Raw genomic sequence first — 21,662 nt, forward strand, 5'->3', positions numbered from 1 at the left:
CTACAGCAGAAGAGGTGCTGCTGCTTCTGAGGTTTCTTCTCCAACCACCCTCACATTTGTATTTCTCAGTTACAAGCACAGTTATTTGTAAAACAAACAAACAAACAAGCACCCAAAGCATTTTGTTGGCAAATAAAAGCTCTGCCTGAAGAGCTCTCAGCTAAAAGGAAACAGAGACATTTGGAGTAGGATCAAAAACACTCCTGTTAGGAGAATGTGGGGTGCAAGCAAGAGCTACGCAAACCAGCCAGGTGGCCAGAAGTTGGACAGCAATGCTCAGCTCCCATTAAGCTTCATCTGAACCAATGCTATCACTATGGTGAACCATCTCTCTTTTCCACTGCTGCGCTGGAAGGCAAGTGACAGAAATCCTTCCATCACCACCATCCCCTCCAGCTAAAAAGCAACCGGCCAAAATGCAGCTGTTTGCACTCATCTCTTATTGTTGCTACTGCAAGAGATTCATCTCATCCTCACTGCACAACTTAGCAAAGCTGCTGCTGGTTCAGCACAGACCCCCAGAGCTCCCTGCCTTGCTGCATGTTTAAAGGCTGCAGAGAGGACGAGTGCAGTGCCCAGGGTCACGAGAATCCAGATCCAAGGATCCCACTAAGGACTCAAGCTCAGGTGCCACCTTAACAGGAACTTTTTGCATAGAATCATAGAGTCTTTAAGGTTAGAAGAGACCTGTGAGGTACAACCACCAACCCATCCCTACTAACCACATCCCTCAGTGCCACATCCCCACGGCTCTGGAACACCCCCAGGGATGGTGACCCCACCAGCTCCCCATGCAGCCTGTGCCAGCGCTTCACTACTCTGAGAACATTTTTTTTTCTAATATCCATATCTACAGATGCCTTCCCGATTTACATTAAAGCCACAAACCTCTTCAATAGAAAGAGACGGAAGTGAACCATGCTGGGCTGCTATCGCCTCCATCAAATCCCCTTTTCTCCCTCCAGACATTCCTGACGGGCACATTTCCCTGACCTACTTTTCCAGCAAAGTTTCAGCTACTTCCCCTGAATCGCAATGAGCTCCATGTGCCAGCAAGCAGCTCTGGGAGAGCAGGCAGTACTTCCCTGCAGCAGCACTACATGGGGAGAGCCAGGAGCCCCCTGAGCACCAGCACAAGCCCACCCCAGGGTCTGCGGAGCCCAGGTGTAGAATAAAATGCTTGTTACTGCATAATGGCATGAATGCAAAGAAAACACGGAGCTCATCAAAACTCGTGGCTGGGTCAGCGTGACACAAACAGCTTGGCCTCAGCTGCCAGGGTACCTTGCACAGCACCCGTCTGAAACTGCTCCTTAAGACACGCATGATGTTCTCCCCCAGGACTCCGTACAGATGTTCCAGTTTCTAAGGAAAGACGTCCCATATCATCCTTCGCTTCAGAAACTGCCCGAAGGAACACTTCAACTTGAAACGTGTGTGCTGATCTCTGGAAACTTTCAATGGCTTCAAACTGTTATTTCACCTAACAGGGACACAGGGTGAGATTCTTAATGCTGTCAAGGCAGAAAGAAAAAGGAAGGTTGAGCCTGAACAGCTCAACTTGCATTCCTGCAAAGCCACATCTGAGTCTCCAGCACAGTGTCACAAATGCTGTCTGAAAACTCAGACAGCTACAGCGGAGAGTGAGAGCACATATATGTGAGTGTGTGTGGAAATGGGCCCCTGACAGACACCCCGGTACCGGGTCAGAGTTCTGCAGTGCTATACCAGCCTTCTCCAAGGAGGGTTTCTATGTAGGATTACAGCAAACAGGCACCTGAGTACACACACCCTTCCAGATCTCCACTGCTGAGCTTTCACCATGACAACCGATTATGTATTCCTGCCATTTATTTAAGCCATTATTTACCCACGTGAAGACTTTCCCCTTTGTTCTGCAGCAGCCCAGCTTTGTGAGAAGCTCCCAAGAAACCTCATTGAAGGCATTTTGGAAGTCCAAACAGCTTATCAACTACAGCTCACAGACCTACAGCCATCTCCTAGTCCTTAGGCCCACCCGAGCTCAAGCAGTGACTGTGTAGATATTGAGGAGGTGTCACAGAGCTGGAGTCCCACTTGGGCTTTTTTCTCCTCCCCCCTCCATTCTGTTAAAGACTCCCCAGTCACAGAGTCACTGATGTTAAATTAAGTGAAGCTACTCTGTGTCAAACATCCAATTTCTCAAGCCTTAAGAGAGAGCAAGTGGAGCTTGGCAGCCCCCGAAACGTGTCAGACACGCTACTGAACCCATACAGCTCCCAGAGACGTGGGAGGAAGTAGCGTGAACACACAGAGAGCTTCCCCAGAACACACAGCCACACCAGACACCCTCGCCTGCCTTCCAGGAGGCTCCAGGAGCTCCCGCAGGCACACTGACTGCTGACATGCAATGGGGCTCACACCACACAGCACCACGGGGCCGCAGAAGGATGAAGCCACGGTGCTGGCGCTGCAGCGTTCGGTGCCTTCTGTCACATCCTGTCACCCAGCAGGAGATGCCCCTCTGAGAACTTCCTCCAGAAGGCTGCTCAGCTCCTGGGGCCATGGCTCCCCTCAAGCTCCCAGCCTGCAGCAAGGCTGCTCCACCACCATGGCATTGGTACGAGGTGACAGCCAGGAGCTAGGAAGGCTGGCCCCAGGCTGCCTGAATTAAACACAGCAGTCCAAACATACAATTAAAGTACATCTCTTCATGCCGATGACTGCAATACTTGTGGTCAGTAAAAAAAGCAAGCAACATGTTACTGCGAGATATTGCCCAACCACTTCTTTACTGTGTGAGCATTCACAGCTCCTACCACAGTGCAGCCTGTCACGGACCCCTGTGTACACGCACCATGTGCACAGCCAACAAACGGGATCTTGGAGAAAAGGCAGGAAACAAGCAAATAAGCAAACAAACCGCTCTCAAAAACACAAAGCACTGCTCTTAAACTGAGCTACTTGCTTAAACTGGGACACCGCACCCACAGCAGAAGCACACTCCATAGGCCCAGCCTAGGTACTGTTGGACAGCGGGATGCCTGGAGCCCATCAGAGCAGTTATTTTTAAGGCTCAGATCTTTAACTTAAGCTTTTCATTAGGCCGCATGGATACCCCGGGCAGAGTTCAGCCTCTCACTGGATCCCATGACCAGCACGGAAATAGCTCAGTCACCCTGGTGCTGACACTTCTGACCCCACCTCCACACGTGCAGCCAACCAAGACATCAGAAGCAGGTTTCTTGCAGATGGTTTTGACCGAGTACAGCTGGCAATGGAATTTCTTTTAATCCTTACCAGGCAAGCAAAGAAGCCAAAAGTACTTCCCTTTTTGGGAGCTGAGCCAGAGGCAGACGTGGTGCACCTCCCAAGGAGACAGCCCCTCCTGTACACTGCCACACAATCCCATTTATATGGGGGCACAGGAGGGAATCTTGGTCAGTGGTGTTGGACTGCAGGAAGCCAATGCCTTATGCACCTCCTGGACTCCACTCCAACCCCAGCATTCAGTGGAGAGAGGAGGCAGCGTATCCGTGTGTGCTCAGTTCCAGCAGTAGGACCCAAGGACAGCAGGCAGCAATGGAGAACAGGCTGCTAACAGTCACCCCATGCATGTGTCAGTTTGTACGAGACTATTTTAGAAGGAGTTGAGAAAGTTATTACCATTATTTCTACCTTTGCCTGCTCAATCTTGTTGTCCTAGTTACCAGAGCCCTGGTGTCTAAGGCAACCAGCCCTGGCAAGCCAGCAGGAAAACACAATGAGATGTAACACAAATATTTGAGAGCACTTTCTGAAATAGCAGAAGTAGGAACAAGTAACAGCAATTCTGTACCCCAGCTCCACTCCGACCCCTACTTTAGTCAGACTCCCCATCACCCCCATGGAAGGCAGGGAACGGACATGATGCACTGCAAACCCAAATCTAAAACCCGAGAGCTCACACAGTGCCTCTGCTGGAAAGCACCAGGTCCTACATCACCTCTAAAACTCCTGCCTCCGAGGGCTCAGCTCAAGGCCCTGATTGAAGTTCTCCACTTAAACAAACTTCAGAGGGATGGGCTGCCTTGCAGCGAGTGCTGCGTTAAGAGCTGCGCTTCTGCTTAAGTTACCAACGTTTTTGGTTTTGTTTTCCACCTAAATGAAAACAGCACATTACTCACAGAAAGCTTGATGTCAACTGTGGCTTAGCTCTGACCTAAATGCACTGATCCTGGGAGATGACAGAGCCCTTTTGCTGTGGCAGGGGGGAGCAGCAGGGAGGCAGCTGGGGGAAGGCCCTGCAGCCCCCAGGGATGACAGGCTTCCTGCCCTTCAGCGGCTGCTCCACCCGATCAGCCCCATCGCACACAGCAGGATGAATAGCCAGGCTAATTGAGAAGCTGGGAACCAGGCTGGGGCTTGGGGGAAATCGATGTGGGTTGCCACAGCAACTCTGTGAACCCACGGCACCAGAGACCACCACGCTCAGAAAATGCAGAAAGAAGAGCCCTTCCGGCAGCTGGATGGCAGCCAGTTCCCCTGCTTATGGGATTGAGAGCCTAGGAAAGCCCAACCAAGCTCAGTCATATGAACGAGGCCTCTCCAAGGGACACCAGAGCAGCTGGGATGTCAGCACCCAGCAAAGGCAGTGAAGGTACCATTGGGCAGACCTCAAACAGCCATCAGGATGCATTCTGCCCACAGGTTTTCCCATCCGAGGGCTGCACACACCCCTTCCAGAGCAGCGTGCACGCTGTGTGCAGCACAGACAGCTTGTTCTCTGCTATAAGCAGCCAGGCCTGCCTAGCACAATAGACAATAAAAACATAACACGAGACTCAGTGGAGTGAGTAATGCTCAGAACCACTTTACGAGGGCTGACAGCAATTCAGGGCACAGCAGTCTTCCAGCACTTTCCAAAACCCCTGATATCAAACTGGGTATTTTCCCTTCCTTTTTGTTTACACCAGCTCTCAGAGCCTGAACTTAAGCACCTGATGTTAAACACCTGGCTTAAGCCTCAGCCATACAACACTCCAATCCCCTTGGCTTATAGTATTAGCAGGAGTTAGCAGGCTTACTGCAATGGCTCCTGTCAGTCCCTGCGATCGTTCCTAATTGCCCGTAGAAAGCACAAATGATTCCAGCAGTTCCAGGGACAAGCTGAAACGTGAGACCCAGCCACCACTTGCACTTCTGTCAGCACTGCTTTGGCCTCCTTCTGCAACAGCACAGCTCGACACTGCAATTTCAGGGGTATCTACACATTTTTGGAGTTATTTGTTAGCTCCTTCTGGCAGTTATTCTTGGTTCTGCGTGGCTCTTGATTAAGCTGGTGTCTGAGCTCTACTGCTGACCTGCCTAGCACTCACCTCTGGCTGGGAGCCACACTGCTGACCAACGTCTACTCCCTTGTAATGCATGGCCGCCCTCCTGCTGAATGCAGCCCCAGGTACACCATGGGCCTGAAACACTCTGTGCCCAGGAAATCCTGTAGCAGCCTCCAACACAATCAGGAAGGATGAGTTCTTACACAGTCCCTCGTAAGAGATGTTCACAGGAATCAAACAGTGCCCCATTTCTTCAGTGATATCGGCATGGCTTCCAGAGGGCACAGCCAGGGAAGGTGTTGAACCTGGTCATCAGCCTCCTCCACCCGAAGCCTGTGCCTTGTTCCCAGCTCCCGCAGCTCCCCGTCATCACCATGTGTTTGAACACATGATGAACTGACTCAAGCTGCCAATCCAGCAAACAACAAACCTCACAAAACAGCTATTTGTCACTTTTCAGACCAGCATCGAGATGGCTCAGCACTGCTTCCAGCCAAGGGGAGGCTACTGCAATTAGCCACTTTTTGGGGACTCTAACCTTTCCATCCTTCATCACACCATGTTGTGTGCGCAGCCCCATCACAATAGCATTGCTGACTTGATTTGAGTACTTTCACTTCATCTGTTTTGTCCTGTGCTGAGCCCTGCAATCACGACGTCAGCTGATAGCACTGGCTGTGCTGCCACAAGCACTCACACAACAGCTTTGGCTTGTGTGGCCCAGCTGCCTGCCTTGCAGGAGATGAAAGATACCATGGCCTTATATACAACAGCAGGGACAATAAAGCACCATGTATTGCGAAAAGCAAGGTCATTCCGAGAAAACAAGGATACTTAGTTACAGCTGCAGAGCAGTTTGTCACAAACATGATGCTTCTAGGTACCTGTAGAAGCTAGAGGCAGTTTACTTGCATACCCAAGCTAACACAAGCCTCCATGAGCAGACATTGGACTCCTGCTGCACACCAGCACCTGCAGAAGCTGCCTGCAGACACGTCCCACTCCATGGGCTTGGCTGCTTGGTCCCCTGGTTGGCTCTTCTCTTCCCTATCTTCTGTTCCATTGCTTGGGTCCCCATCACACCTGAACCCACAGACCTGACACTGCATTACCTGCCCAAAGGACTGCCAGCTCCCCTTGCCAGTGCAAATGCAAGCTCTGTTTCAAAGCAGATTTTCATCCCAACGTCCTGCCTGCTGGCAGAGCTGCTGCTGGCTTTGGAGTCCCACCTACGACAACAGGGAGGCTTTTCAGCCCCGCTGCTCTGCTCTCCTTAGGCTGGAGAGCAAACAACTCCTACCAGCCTGCTGAGGATCCTGCTGGGGATGTCAGCTGCTGAGAGTGCTGGGTTTTCACACTACCTCATCCTAATAAGTCACCCCAAACACCACTTTCAGGCTTTCCCATCTGTGTTCCCCAGGCACAACAGTGTATTTTACACGCTGCCGTCACACCACCTTATGCTTGCTGTAATTCTCATGTGTTACTAAACTACTCGCACTACAGGTGATTCAGCAAGGCAGCAAGACTGGAAGCCTGCCAACAGCCATTGAGAAACAGCTTGAAATACATCCCAAAGGACAGGAATAAAAAACCTCTCTGCACACCTCAATGCTCAGCCTTCTCCGATTTGCTTTGAAGTAGGTGTCCAAGGAAGGACAACCCAACAAGTTTGATATGCTCTGGAGCAGTGACCGCAGGCTGCCTGCCATTGGGAGCAGGAGCTTACATCCCATTGTCTTCACAGGATGGAGCCCAGACACTCACAGCATGGAGACTGGATTTGGAGAGCCACGCTTTATGAGCACCTCACCCCTTTCATCTATAAGCTGCAGCCCCTGGGAAACACACAGCTTGTCCTGATGGAAAATTCTAGACATCTTCCTTCAGAGCAAAAGCTGCACGAGCCTTCAAATCATCATTACTCTCAAGGACAAGAACGCTACCAGGCTTGACATTCAGAGGATGACATTCCCCCAAAGCACACCTCAGCAGGCAAAGCAAAAAGAAGCCCAAGTCTGCATTAAGAATCACAAAGCTTTAAAGGAAACCTCCCACTGGCAACACAACAGAAAGCACACATCGACTTCTGAGAGGATGGGAAAGAAAGGTGGGTGGGATAGAGAGCTGCCCTGTGAGCCCCCAGCAATACTAAATGCTTTTGTTTTCAGGTGTGCCCATGTGGAAGAGCAAGATGTTTCTCTAGGCCCTGACATCCCTCTACTAGAGAAGAAAAAAGAGCAGATATATTTAGAGGGCACTCACTGTGGGCTCATGAGCTTCACTCCCCAAAGCACAGCAGGTAAGGAAGCATTCAGCTTAGGTGAATTCTCTGTGTGCTCACCCTCCACATAGGCAACTCGTTATGAATGCAGTGCAAAATCAGCAGAAGCAGCAAACCTTTGTGTTCCAGGCTGTAGATGTTCAGACAGCACGTTAAAACCATCGTCAGGAGATCTATGATTGGCAGTGGCTGTACACACACAGCTTTAAGGCTTCCTGAAAAGCTCTTTTAGCCAGTCGCAGCCAACCTCTTACACACTCCCAGGACTAAAGAACTCCCCACTACCTTGTTTCTCCTGCTCACTTAACTACCTGGTTCCTACCAGCTGCCCTATGATACCATCCGCAGACCTATTCAGTGAGCACTTTGTTTGGAAGCTGCTTCTCCCAGACACAACAAGTCCATACACAAGAACAAGGTCACCAGGCATAAAGCAGACTCCCTCTCTCATTACCTGTTTTATCAAATCCCAAACAGAAAGGATGAAATATAGGGAGTCACAGGATAGCACACTTTATACAGTTACAAAATGGCTTTGGACTTGGTCAGAAAAAAACGACTTCCCTCAGACCTGAAATTCAAAGGCCTTTTGCAGTGCAAGCACTTCCAAAGTGTTCCTGCCAAAGGGGGTTATTTGGTCCTTGTTCTTGTCTTTTGTGTGTGTGTGAGCGCACCTATTTCAGTTATATTCTGAAGAGCAACAGATGCTGTGTGGAAAACACATCACACATCTTGCAGGAAGAGTTACTATTGCAAAACAAGGGAAGAAATTGTTTGAAAGCCTCCTTTCAGGCAGTGTGAGATGAGCTCTCGACTCCAGAAAGGAGCTATTTCTCTCTCTGTGGCTTCGTTTTATACAGCTAGCCAAGAACCAAGAGCTGGGGCACTTTACGGTAGTACTAAAAACCCTTATGTGATCACCAGATTTTCGTCCCCAAAAGCATTTTATTTATTTAAGATTCCTTTTCTCAGCATTTGTTCTACCTGCTGCTGCTAAGAGACTCCATCAGCCTCCACCCTATTGCTTGGCCAGAGATATCACAACAGACATCAATTAATCTACATTACTGACAACCCGGGCTCCTCCTAGAGCTCCGTCAGCAGCGTTTGCTCTGCACTGAACTGCATTGATTTCTGCATTGGAAGGGAATTTAATTCTAAAACCTCACACGCTTTATTGTACCATCACATAACTACTGCTGGCAAAACAACACATTAACGCCACGTTTCCCATTACGACCTCTCATAGCACTGCCAGCTATTGTGAGGAAGATGCTCACAGACATGGCTCCATCTGGACAGCTGAGCCTGTAACCACCCCAGGAGTGGACAACACTGAATGCTCCTCAACTCAACTGAGAGTCTGTTTGGCTTGAAATCACAACAGCTGCACTCACAGAATCATACGGGTTGGAAAGCACCTCTGGAAATCATCAAGTCCAACCTCCTGCTAAGGCAGGTTCACTACAGGAGGTTACATAGAAGAGTGTCCAGGACGGTCACTCATGGAGCTTCTCTCACTGTTTACTAGAACAGATGGCTTGATCAAAGCTATCCTAGACTTTAAACCTTGATCTACTTAGGGATGCCTTCTTCCAAAGAGTTCCAACACCCCGTACATCCCACAGCCAGCTCTCCTTGAAAAGTCATTTGCATTCACAGTATTAGGAAAAAAAAAAAAAAAAAAAGTAGGTTGTAATTAAGCAGAGTTATTAATCTATTGTCACTGGGGACCCCAAGCCTGTTCATATTCATGTCAACAGGAGTGCTGGCACTGCCAATGAGGATGGGCCACAAGTACCTCACCATGTTTCAGAAGAGGAAACAGGATCTTCCAAGGGCTAGCATCTAACTGCTGTCTTCTGTGGGTAGATGCTGGCTGCTTCTGTCATCCCATTCCCAATAACTTTGGCTTTTCTGCATCTCACCCATTCAGCGATGCTCCCCTGCCATGGGTACATGCTACCAGCATCTACAGCTCTGTCCTTTCCAGACCTCACAGGTCTGTTGACTACAGAGAAGAGAAATAATCACGGCCGCAGTAAGCAGAAGTGCTCTTTGGAATATGTTTTTCAAGATTCTTCTTCTCAAGAGGATAAAACCATCGGGATCTACTTAAAAACTCCCAATGTCTCCCCAAAAGCCACTTAGATCTGTGAAGAATCGCTCAGGTCTCAACAAGAGAGGCCAGCACCTCGGGGCCAGCAGCTCTCACACTCCTTAGACAAACTCTGGGTGCAAAGCCCCACACCTCCCAGTTCTTCCAGACAGCAGTCAATCCACAGAGAGCTTTGGTGGCATCCTTCACAGACACCTCATCCCTGCCTGCAGGGGTACAAAACCAAGACTTCTAATTGGGGTCCGGCGGTGTCAGGATTAAAGGATGGCGGTAATTGGATTGCTTGCTGTATTCACAATCAATAATAAGGTTAAGAGATTTCCTTTCTCTCCTCTTGGCTGAGCTGTGAACAGGCAGAAACTACAAGGCAGGCAATGGAGGTGTTAAAGCCCTCCCCCCGCCTGCCTAAGAGCAGTGCTTAGGGCTGCTTGCTCTGCCTCACACAGAGCTGAAGCTTCTCACCCCACTCTGTGTGCAGGGAGCGAGTGTGCTTTGCAGCACAAAGAATGAATGAAACCGGGTGCCTTGGAACCATTCTCCCATCACTCTGCATCCGTTCACATTAAATACCCACACAGATGCATCACTGGGGAAGAAAAAAAAGATCCACTCCAATTCTGCTTAAACTACTGCTAGGCATGAAACAGCTCAGCCTGAAAATACAACGCTCCCACCCACCCCCTTTCCTGCAGTTCTATCAACTCCTTGCAGGCTGCCTTCTCCCTTTCTTCAGCCTCAGATAAGTTCTGGATGCCCCATCCCTGCAGGTGCTCAAGGCCAGCAGTCATAGCTTTCAGTATGTGAGGTTAAGACTCATTTGCCCTTATTGACGACACCCAAACATTTGGGGATTGGAAAGTAAAAAATAAATAAGAAGGAAAATTAATTGAGAGCAAAGCAGATCAAACCCTGCTGCCCTGCCACGTGCACAGGAGAGCTGCAGTGACATAACTGTGTCCCCCAGGCTCTGCTACCGCAAGGCTGCACCGCTTGTACAGAAGGAAGTAATTTAGAGTTAAGATCTTCAGGCAGAGAAAGGAAATTTAATCCCTGTTCTCCACTACTTCTTAGCTGTTGGATGAATCACTTCACCTCTGCTTCCCCTTTGCTGTGCAGAACCAGAGCCTGGAGCACAGCCCCTACGGAGCAGGCAGCACTTCATTACAGCACATCAGGCAGCATCCACCACACCAGAGCATGGGGCTGAGCCGCAGCCTCCCGGCACCTCCTGTCACACAGGCTGATTTCCAGATAATAAGCACATTGTCAGGAGGCATCTCCTGAGGAAGGCCTGCGATGTGCCCAGACAGCCCTGTCCCAGAGCACACCGCATGCAACACACTGCCATTAGCCTCTCTCATGCTCCAATGCACGCTGCGCAGATATTAATTGCCCCTACCACGAACAATGTCTTTCCTCTGCACAAATGGAGCTTCAAATCTCAGCAGCAAGTCCACACAGTGCTCCCAAACCTTCCACCAGATACATGTATCCAAGCCTCACTTCAGCGTCCAACTGCAAGGTCACGCTCCATTTCAAATAAGTAACTTGGTTAACTAAAAGCACACGACAAAATCCACTGCTGCTGCATGAAGCATTAGGAAGAGCTCACTGAACAACAAGGCTACATGTAGCAGCAACTTTCCCATTGTTTTCTTATGGGCAACAAAAAGGGACATTGCTTCCAACCTCCATCTGTTTGGCTGGGGTCTACCCAAACACAGGCTCAGGACAGACAGAAAAAACAAAGTTTGGTGCATGTGCTCAAGATGCAGCAACAAGTGCAGTGCAACAAAGGCAGAAGTGTAACAGGGAAAAGCCTGAAACTCACTGGCAGATAAAGAAAACCTCAGGAGCAATGAAATGAATATAGCTGTATAAATCAGGTGAGGAAAGAAAACACAACAGACTACTAGGAGATAGCTAAAGGATTGCAGGAAAACCACAGAACAAATGAAAGGGAGCTATTATAAAAACTTATCAGTGATGTACACCTAAAAACACTGATCTAAATAATATGGATTCAGAGACACTGATTGAAACTCTACTGAAAATCAGACAGCAGAATAAATAGGGAGGCATTTTGGATGAATGTGATCGGTGCTGGAGAAGAGCCCCAAGCTGTTGATTGTGGCCATGCATGGCACCTACACTGGTATAAGGGCCAATCTTGTCTGTGACTGAAGCATCCACTTCTGCAGTTAGGATGCGTGGCTCCAGGTGAAGGTAGGCATGCGGGAGGGGTCTTGGTTGGCCACATATCCCCTTGGACATCCCTGGTGGCCCTTAAGATAACACTCAGATATCCCAGAGCTCCTCACACTTGCCCATGGCTCCTCCAATGTCCTCACATCCCCCCTTGGATGTCCCAATGTCCCCGTATCTTCTGGGATGTCCCTGAAGCCTCTCAGATGTCCAAGTCCTGGGACATCCAGTGGCCCTTGGGACAGCCTCCTGTCTCCTTGGATGCCCCCAGCGTGGTACTGAGGGATGTGGTTTAGCAGAATCCCACATTGGGTGAGACCAGAAGATGGGAGGAAAACTCCTGAGAGATGACAATAGGCAGCAAATCATCACAGCCATTGCGCTGCAACAGGCCTGCAAGCAAACGCCATGTAATTTTGGGCTGTGTGCACAGGGAATGAATCACACTGCAGAGCAGGGAGCGGGCTCCAGAAGCACGGCTGTGATGTGTGGAGGTACCTGAAAGGCTGCGCCTCCCCTTCATCTCATCCACTGCCAGTAAGGCAGGAAAAAACATGGAGAAAACAGCTTTGATGCAGTTCAAAAAGCTCCCCCATCACCTGGGGTGCTGAAAGATAAGAACGTGAGGTGCTCAGACAGCAGCACTGCTGGGACGATATCAAACACGGGATGGTTTACACCTCTGGCTCTTTTGGGGAAATGACTTGTCAAGTTGACAGCAGACACGTGTTCCATCTAATCCAGCACCATCCCACACCGTGCAGGAACACAGCAAAGCACCCCACAGCTCCCAGGGAGAAAGGGGATCTGCATCTGGGAGGAGGGTGTGTATTTGTGATCACCAGCAGCTACACAATAACTGCATACGCCAGAGGAAGCAGAACGAGCGCTCGGTGCCTACCAGCACAATAGGGACACAACGCGACGTATGCGATGAGCAACCAGATAACAGAGCTAACGCAGCCTGGTCAATGAAACCCCAGCGAGCAGAGCTGGAAGGCAGCACAGCAGGTACTTCAAACAACACGAAGCCTTCAGGAAAGACGAGATTATTATTCTGAAAGGAGCACGCATCCCCCCCCATCAATCATCCTGGCAGGGGATGCTCGTCCCGGGCTCCACTAATGAGCAGGAAGATGGAATAGCAGGCAGCAGCCCAATTAGCATACGCTCAGCCTGGAAGCACAGCACAGAGGAGAAATCCCAAGCGTGCCCAGTGACGGACAAGGCACAGGCAGCAACAGACACTGGACAGCATTTCAGACATATTTGCAGGCTGGCAGCCAAAGCCACGATATTAAGAATAATAAGCAATCAGACGGCCAGTTAGAACATTTTATTTTCTATATGGGACTAAGAGGAAATCATAATTCAAACACGGCAAACAGCACCAGTTACAAGAGGCTGCTTCCCTGGCCTCTCCCAAGCTCTCCCTGCCTGGAGCTGCATCGTGCTGCCGTGGCATCCTGGTGCCTTTGTATGGAGTGATCCGGAACCACTTAATGCTCCCAGGGGTGCAGCTTACCCAGACTGCAGCTTTCCCCGAGGTTGGAAGTTCACCATGAAAATCCTCAGCTTGCCCAGGAAACTGCCCAAGAACATCACAGGCAAATGCTTGTTGTTCCAGCTGGAGTGAGATGGTTCCCTACAGGAACACTGGGGCTAGCAGTGAGGCTTTTGTGCTTTGGGCAAAGAGAAGCCGGTGGCTGTATGCACACAAAACACACCCACCTTCCATGGCAGGGCGTCCAGCAGGACCTCAGAGCCATGCAAGTGAGCACACGTGGCTCTTCTAACTATCCAAGCACACTGTGGGGTGGCAGCAAGGCTGGCTGGGTTGAATTCATACAGTGAACCAAGCTAGGAGGTATTTCAGAGTAAATGTAACATATCTGTGCACTCCTAGCAGCATTCACAGCACAGTCAGCACAGGTAGAATCTGCCTTTGCAATCTGAGCTCGACAACACTAATGCATTAGTCAAAACAAGCCTTGTAGCTCTTACCTCCGATTAGGAACGCGATGACTTATCACTGAAACAACAACCACATCACACTGAACACAACAGCTGTGTCATGGAAAAGGAGTAAGAACTAACTCCAACTGCCGGTCTTATCTTGTTTCCTAATTCCCCAGGAACGTACGGGCTCTCAGATATTAAAAGGGGTAAAAGGAAGAGCGGTGCTAACCGTGGAAATGAAACACCTAGAATGGAGCCCAGCAATAGCAACAACTTATATCCAGCCTAGAAAAACAGCAAAGCACATCACGCAGCATAAAAATCAGCACAAAGTTCTCCTTTGCCTAGAATACATGCAAGGCTGGGAAAAATCAAGGCTACTCATGCATAACAGACAGAAAAGCCCAAGGGAGAAGGATTATTACCCTTGAATGGATATTGTTTTGCTACCACTACCACTCCCAAAGCACAGTACGGACCAGAGATTGTGCTGGGCAATGGGACGGCACAGTCGTGTTTCTGCTTGGAAGGACATCACATCAAAACTAATGCATTACACAAGCAGACCAGAGAGTGAAAACATTGGTGAGCCATCAGTGAGCGTGGCACACAGAGCCAGCATTAACCCAGCTCAGATGTGGGGCTGGGGCTGTCTTTTGTTCTACAGCCACCCACACAGAAGGGTGCTCCTCACACCTCGTTCCCTGGACCCTTCCCCATCCTCTTAACCCTCCTCTGGACCCACACCACCGAGTGCTGCATTTTGCCGTTCCAGAGCTGTCACTCCAACAGAACTTACAGAAGTTTCCTTCAAACTAGCGCCGACAGCTGCTCCTCACAGCAACCAAGACACCCTTAGGAGCAATGCCTGTGAAGAGGGATGCTTCACAGCCACATCCAGCCTGGCCTTGAATGCCTCCAGGGATGGGGCATCCACAGCATCCATGAGCAACCTGCTCCAGTTGCCAACTGGATCCCCCCAAGGGCAGCTCCTTCCAGCTTCCACGCCATGGACACAGCCCTTCTACTCACCCACCAGCACCCCCCACCCATAACCCACTACAAGACACAGTCCCACTGTTCGCAGCGATTCCTCTCTCCCAGCACGGCTCTTCCTCTCTCCAGCCCTGTTAACACCGCGCGTCCACGTGCTCCAACTCCCCGCTCCATCCTGCAACTCCGCGCTGCTGGCAGCCGACCTGCTGCTCATCGCGCCCTGCCCACGGGCACACGGTGCCTCGCCGCCTTCCGCTCCGTGTCCGCGGCACAACGGCCCGGCGCTCCGCCGACACGTGCGGCAAACCGGGCGGCGGCACGGCTCCATAGGGAGCACCCCCGGCTCCTCGCGACGAAGCCCGTCGGTCCCGGAGCCGTCCCCGCCCAGCGCTGCCGCTCTCACACCCCACGGCAACCGTGACTCGTTCCCCCTTTGTGCGGCGCGGAATACGCCCCTCGCAGACATCGCACCCGGATAGATCCCAGGCTCTTCTCCCCCCGCCCCTCGGCGCGAGGCTCCGTGACGGAGCGGCCCTCGGTGCCGCCGATCCGCTCGGCCTGTCCCCGCGGCCTGCCACGGCTGCCCGGCTCCGGGGCCCCGATGTGGGGGCCGTCTCCGGAGCCCCCGCCCCGCACCCGGCGGGCTCGGCCCCGCTCACCTGGGCACGCAGCTGGGCGCCGAGCGGTCGATCTCCCACGTCGCGAAGAGGTTCATAGGCACCGGCACCGGCCCGGGGCCGGCCACCGCCATCGCGGCTGCCGCGGCCGCCGCCGTCGCCCCGCCGCCCACCGCCGGGGGCCCCGCGGCCGGGCCCGAGCCCAACGCGCCGACCGCCGCCGCCATCCCGCTGCCAACGGAGGCGCTGGGGCCCGACCCCTCAGCACCGGCCTCCGCCTCGGCGCGCGCCCGCGGAGCGGGGCGGGACAAGGCGGCCCCGCGGAGCCAATCGGAGGGCCGCAGGGCGGTGGCCGGCGGGCCCGCGGCCAATCAGAGCGCGGCAGGAGGGGCGCGGCCTTGCGGCGGGAGGACGGCCAATGGGAGAGGGGGAAAGGGAGAGGCCCGGGGAGGGAGCTTCGGCGAGCAGCGGCCAATCGGAACGGCGAGGGGGGAGGCCGCGGCGGGCGGTAGCCAATGGAAAGGAGAAAGGACTCGGCGCCTGGGGAGAGTTCGGCCAATGGGAACGGCGCTGGTGGGGGGGCGTGGCCTCGAGCCCTTTAACGCGCAGCAGCCGCTCTTCCCGAGTCTGAGTGCGCGGGCACGACGAGGGGCGCGGCCGGGGGCGGGGATGGCGGGGCGATGGGGCCTGCTGGGCTCTGGGTCTGTGTGGGGAGAGCAGCCAACGCACCCTCTGCTTTGGCATCCCAGCACCCGGCTACAAACGCGCCGCTGGAAATCAGAAGGAAATAACCCACTTTCTCCTTTTTCACACCTCGCTCCCACCCTTGACGCCTTACGAGGTTCAGATGCAGCAAGACAGTCCCTGTCGAAGCGCCGTGCCCCCAGCTGGAAGAGCAGCTCAGCCCGCATCGTGCTCTGGGCATGGGGGACACAGGCTGCCCTGGCTGCTCAGCGCGGCTCCGAGGGGCGGCTGAGTGCTGCGTGGTTCCGCACTGACACCCAGTGGCTGTAGCACAGCAGCCCTCCTCCTTGCATCAGCCGCCGGGCCGGGGACGGTGCCACAGCAGCAGGGCTTGGCCTGGGGGTCCCTGTTCTGGGCCCTCCAAACCTGCAGGAGCTCCATGATGCATGTGCTGAAGCCTCAGGCCTCTATTTGCAAAACTGATTTTATCTGAGCCTGCTGGAACTGCGTGCATTACCCGTGCCCACACAGAGGTGTTCCAGCAGCTGCTACAGCTCCACACCTTGGGTTTGCCATTGCTTTGTTTTCCATCCTTTCCCCTGAGCTGCTGCCAGCAGGATTAGCAGCACACACTCTATGTTTGAATCTAATGCTTTGCAATAGGCACTATTGTCTCCGAGGCTGAGCTCACACCCAGAGGACCTTATCACCATTGCTTCTATACTCTGTTTTCCTCCTCTCAGCTGTTACCAGGGTGGGTATTGTGGTCATTTGCCTTCCTAAAGCATGCCCATCACTTCCAGCTTTTGCCCTACAGCCAGGCCATAGGGGCCATGAGGCTTTTAAAGCAGCTGAAGCTCTCAGAGCAGCCTTTACCTGCAGCTCCTTGCTGGCAATCTTTCCCCCCTTTCTGCTTCTTCAAGGATGCTCAGTGTAACAGGTGGATTTCAATGGAGAGCCATCTGCTTGGGATCCCCGCTGTACCCTTCTTAGCTTCCTTCCTGTTTTGTCTCTGATCACAGCCACATCCACATGCAATCCGTGGCACTCAGCTCCAGCATCGGGTTTTAGCGAAGCACGCACATCTCCGCTCTTGCTCTGGTTGCTTATTTTCATGTGCCTCGTTAAAGCAGCTCTTTACTGCTTCCCACGCGAACACTGTCACCTCCTGTCCTAGCTTCTAGTGAAGGCTCAGGGGCTTTATGATTGCGGCCCAGAGATGAATCATCTTGTCCACAGCTCCACTGCTTGAAAACTGCCACCTCTCGGTGCCTCCAAGGCTGGAGACCCTTCAAGGGTCTGCCCTGATCCCAATGCAGGGAAGATGTGGAATTTGCTTTTGCACTGGCTTCCCATTCTCTCGCATCACTCTATCAACTAAGTTGGAAGGGACCCACGAGGATCATCGAGCCCAATCCCTGGTCCCACTCAGCACCCCGAACCCCCAGTGGCTGAAAGCAGAGCCTGATACCGCATCGGGGCTGTGCCCACTGCCTTGGGCAGCCTGTGCCATGCCCACCGCCCTCTGGGGCACAGCCTTTCCCTAACAGGTCATGGCCGCATCTTCCATAGGCTTCTGGACGCCTATTTACAACGAGCGCTGCCAAGGCGGAGTGGAAATGTACTGGGAAGCCTTCCCCGGAGAGCGCGGACCTCCGTCAATCACGACCAAGCGGGGGCTCGCCCCATCCGCTGGCACGGAGCTGACCCCGGCACGAGCGCATCCTCCTGTCTCCTCGCTCGGCTGCCGTTCCGTTCCGTTCCGTGCCGTTCCGTTCCGTTCCGTTCCGTTCCGTTCCGTTCCGTGCCGTGCCGCCGAGGCGGGGGCCGCCGCAGTCCCCGCCCGCCCGGCCGGGAGGGGCCAAACGTCGTCGCCGCCGCAGAGACGCCGCCGGGCGATGCCGCGCCGGGCCCGGGGCCGTCAGCGGGGACCCTCCGCCGCGCAGCCCCGAGGAGCCGCCCGAGGTAAGCGCGGCCCCGTCGGGGAGCTCCGGGCCGCCGTTCCGCGGCTCCGCGCCGAGCGCTCCCTTCCCCGGCGTGCGGGCACCGCGCCGCGGGTCCCCGGGCGATGCTGCGGGCGGACGGCGAGAGACGGACGCGGAGCCCCGCCGCCTCGCCACGGCCGTCCCTGCGGCCCGCCTCGCGGCCCGGCTCGGAGCAGCTGCCCTCCTCGTCGCCTCTCTCCTGCTGCCGCCCGTCCGTCCGCACGGCCGAAGGCTCGGGACATGCGGGATTCGGGGCGTTCTCGTGCCCGGGCACCCCCAGGTAACGCCGGTGGGCGCGGCGCGCGGTGTCGGTGCGGCCGGGAATCCCAACCCGCGGCGGGCAGAGAGAGCCCCCGAGCGGCCCCAGCGTCGGGAGCCGGCTCGACACCGTGCGGCGAGCGGGAGAGCTTCGGCCTCTATCGCAGCCGGGGGGCTGGCTCCCCTCCAGAGCAGCTGCCGAGCCGTGCCAGGCTGGGCCCCAGCTCCCAGCTCGCTCCAGCTCTGGCAGCAGCTGCCCGCAGCTGTGCTGGGCCGGGAGGGAGCCCGACAGCACCCGTGTCATCTGAAGCACAGGGCTGCTCGTGGGGCTTTGCGCTGAGCCCAGGCTGGAAAGCCGAGCATCAAGCTGAAATCCAGGAGCTCTCACAGAGCTCCTCGCATCCCAGAGCTGCTTTTCTTTGCTCTGTTGCATCCTGCCAGGGAACAGCAAGCAAAGCTCTTGTGGATCACAAGGCTAAAAGAAACTGAAGATGTTGGGCAGATCTTTTCCCTCCCACCCCCCAGGACGGCCATGCTGGAAATCATCTCTCTCCTACTGCTGTGCATGAAAATAAAGGAGATGAAAAAGGCAGGGAGCCTGTCTTGCTATACTGTGGAATGGCTTGGGATAAAAGCATAAACATGGCCTTGAGTGCCTTGCAGGAAAGAACAGAGCCAGTGCCACTATCTGGGAATGGCCATGGAATTAAGGCACGTGCCCTTCATGATAGCAGTAATTAGCTAATTCAGTGAGCAAGTAGAAGAGGCAGTAGCATCCCAAGTATTCAGAGGCCATCCAGCCTGCCCCATGGTTCCCCTACATGCAGCCTAGGAGCAGAGGTTCCTGCACTGCAGGGGGAAGCAGCTTGTTTGCTTGGTTACCTGCTCTGAGTTGAAGGTCTCACACCTTTCCCTAGAAGGATGTTCTGTAGGGACAGAGCCTGGCCAGAACCCATCAGATAAGCTAGGAGGAGAGTGTGTGACCACACACCACCCTTCTTTTGACCATCTACGGTGAGGAGACAGGATAAGAATAGGGATGGGGAAGCCCAGCAACTCCCTGATGGTCCTGCCTGTTCCTCTGTGCAGAATGGTTCCCCCGCCACCTGTCAGCAAGCCCCACGTGTGCCTCTCGACCGTACTCATCATGAGCAGCCTCATCCTCATGGATGCCTACCTGGTGGAGCAGAGCCAGGGCTCCAGGAAGCTGGGCATCTGCGTCATGGTGGCAGTGGGCGACGTGTGCTTCTTGCTGGTGCTCCGCTATGTGGCCATCTGGGTTGGGGCAGAGGTAAAGACAGCCAAGCGAGGTTATGCCATGATCCTCTGGTTCCTCTATGTCTTCGTTCTGGAGATCAAGGTTTACTTTGTCTACCAGAACTATAAAGCTGATCGGAACAGCCTAGATCTCATGGCTCGCAAAGCGCTGACCTTGCTGCTCTCCATCTGCATCCCAGCCCTCTATGTGCTGCTGGTGGCCACAGAACACATGGAGTACGTCAGGACATTCAAGAAGAAAGAAGATCTTCGCAACCGCCTCTTCTGGGTCATCGTGGACATGCTGGATGTGCTGGACATTCAGGCCAACCTGTGGGAGCCCCAGAAGAAGGGGCTGCCACTCTGGGCTGAGGGCATCATGTTCTTCTACTGCTACATCTTGCTCCTGGTCCTCCCTTGCGTCTCCCTGTGCGAGATCAGCATGCAGGGGATTGGCATTATGCCTCACCGCATGATGCTGTACCCCATGCTGAGCATGCTCACTGTCAACATCACCACCATCTTCATCCGAGGCAGCAACATGCTCTTCTTCAGGGACTCCCGGGTCTCCAGCATCTTCATGGGCAAGAACATGCTGGCCATCGGGCTGAAGGTCTGCATGTTTGTGCAGTACCAGCGGCACAGGCACCACGCACCGCCGGGGCCGGGCCCTGCCCCACAGCATAGCTGCCAGCCCCAGCCCTCTCCAGGGATGCAGAAGTCTCGGGATCAGCCTGCCTGCCCTGAAGAGCTGGCACAGGACAACACGTGACGTGCCGGTGGCAACCACAGCCTGGGCACTGCCACGCTTGGTCATCCCCACAAGACAACAGGAGGGTCGCTGAGCCCCCTGCCTCTGGACAGCAGGGACTGACCCTGTCTCCTTCCTCCTTGGGCAAGGCTGCTCCATTCCCCAGGGGCAACACTGCGATGGGGCAGCCAAGCAGTGCAGGACCACAGCCCTCCAGCTCAAGCCAGGGGCTGAGCAGAGACGTCACCTGCTCCACCTCAGTGTCTTGCCCCAGCCAGGTGCCCATCCTGGTGGGAGCGAGGATCTGGCTCCCCCCACCTCTCATCCCTCTCAGACAGCCGCAGGCTCGGTGGGGACTTGAAGAGGGTAACTGACCTTTTTCGTATCTCCCTCTTTGCAATAAAGGGCCTGAGCTCTCATTGTGTCTGTGTTTCCTGTCCTAGTGTGCCCTGATGCCCAGCTGCAGAGCACTTCTTTGGGGGGAAATAGGGGATCTCATTGGGTGGCCACCCCCACCCACTAATAGCATCCCAGGTCACCACTGATGCCTAGTAGCTGCGCTCCTTGGGGAAGCCCACATGAGGTCCCCCCCAGCCCGCCTGTGGGGCACCAGACCTGGCAGACAGCCTGCCAGGACATTAGAAACACAAGCTAAATAACCTAATGCAGTCCTCCAGTGACATGGGAAAGAGAAGCTTCACCAGCTGTAGACACAGAGGCATCCCTCACCAGCCAGTGCTGTCACACTGGAGCCTGCCCCAAGGCCCACCCCAGTGCTGGTTGTGCTCAGGCCATGCCCTAGGGCTTGCTCCTTGGACAGGAGAAAGCCAGGAGCAGACAGGAAAAGACAGGTCAGATTTACTCTTCACCTTCAGTATGCTGGACAATTAGTTTGTGTTGCAGCTAAGAAGTCTTCTGTTCTGGCACTGCATTAGGATTGCTCCTTGCTGGGCAGGATCTACCAGCAACAGAGGATGGGGACATGCAGACCTGGCAGCCCCTTGGCAAGGCCTTGGCAGCAGTGGCTCCCATGTGAGCCCAGGACCAAGCCCTTCTTACCAAATTGTCCCTATGCACCTTTACAAGAGATGATTTATTCAGTTTGGGATAAAAAACCAGTGTAAATCAGCAAGTTAATGCCACAAAGGGGCCATGATAGCCTTAAGCTTTGGCACTGACACACTGCTTCCAAGGAAACTCTCCTCTGAAGGCATAAGGATGCACCAGGCTTTGCTTCCCAAGTGCCAAGGTCA

The 21,662-nt window shown here is 53.8% G+C and overlaps 2 protein-coding genes across 7 annotated transcripts in view; one reads left to right on the forward strand and one right to left on the reverse strand.

The window, feature by feature from the left end:
* LOC107310720 (phosphofurin acidic cluster sorting protein 2-like) overlaps positions 1-15,792 on the reverse strand; it is a 34,704-nt gene extending 18,912 nt beyond the window's left edge. For 2 of the 4 annotated variants that reach the window (XM_085542429.1, XM_085542428.1), the window contains exon 1: positions 15,517-15,790. In XM_085542429.1, coding sequence (XP_085398555.1) covers positions 15,517-15,701 — 185 coding nt within the window. In that variant the 5' untranslated portion in view covers positions 15,702-15,790. Of the gene's footprint in view, positions 1-15,516 lie in introns of all 4 variants that reach the window. The other 2 variants (XM_015856604.2, XM_085542427.1) reach the window with 2 other exon arrangements.
* A 2,199-nt stretch (positions 15,793-17,991) lies between these two features.
* Positions 17,992-20,828, forward strand: LOC107310746 (transmembrane protein 121-like). 3 transcript variants are annotated; one of them, XM_015856679.2, is made up of 3 exons: positions 18,082-18,423; positions 19,491-19,692; positions 19,780-20,828. In XM_015856679.2, the coding sequence occupies exons 1-3, from the start codon at positions 18,227-18,229 to the stop codon at positions 20,428-20,430; spliced, it is 1,050 nt and encodes a 349-aa protein (XP_015712165.2). In that variant the 5' UTR covers positions 18,082-18,226; the 3' UTR covers positions 20,431-20,828. The 3 variants fall into 3 exon arrangements, with proteins under 3 accessions (XP_015712166.1, XP_015712162.2, XP_015712165.2); XM_015856680.2 differs by having other exon boundaries at positions 17,992-18,123; positions 19,491-20,828; XM_015856676.2 differs by having other exon boundaries at positions 18,031-18,423; positions 19,491-20,828.
* Positions 20,829-21,662: the final 834 nt, after the last annotated feature.

The sequence above is a fragment of the Coturnix japonica genome, chromosome 3 (assembly GCF_054131305.1).
Source record: "Coturnix japonica strain WE chromosome 3, WE-NBRP24, whole genome shotgun sequence".
In the NCBI taxonomy this organism is placed as follows: domain Eukaryota; kingdom Metazoa; phylum Chordata; class Aves; order Galliformes; family Phasianidae; genus Coturnix; species Coturnix japonica.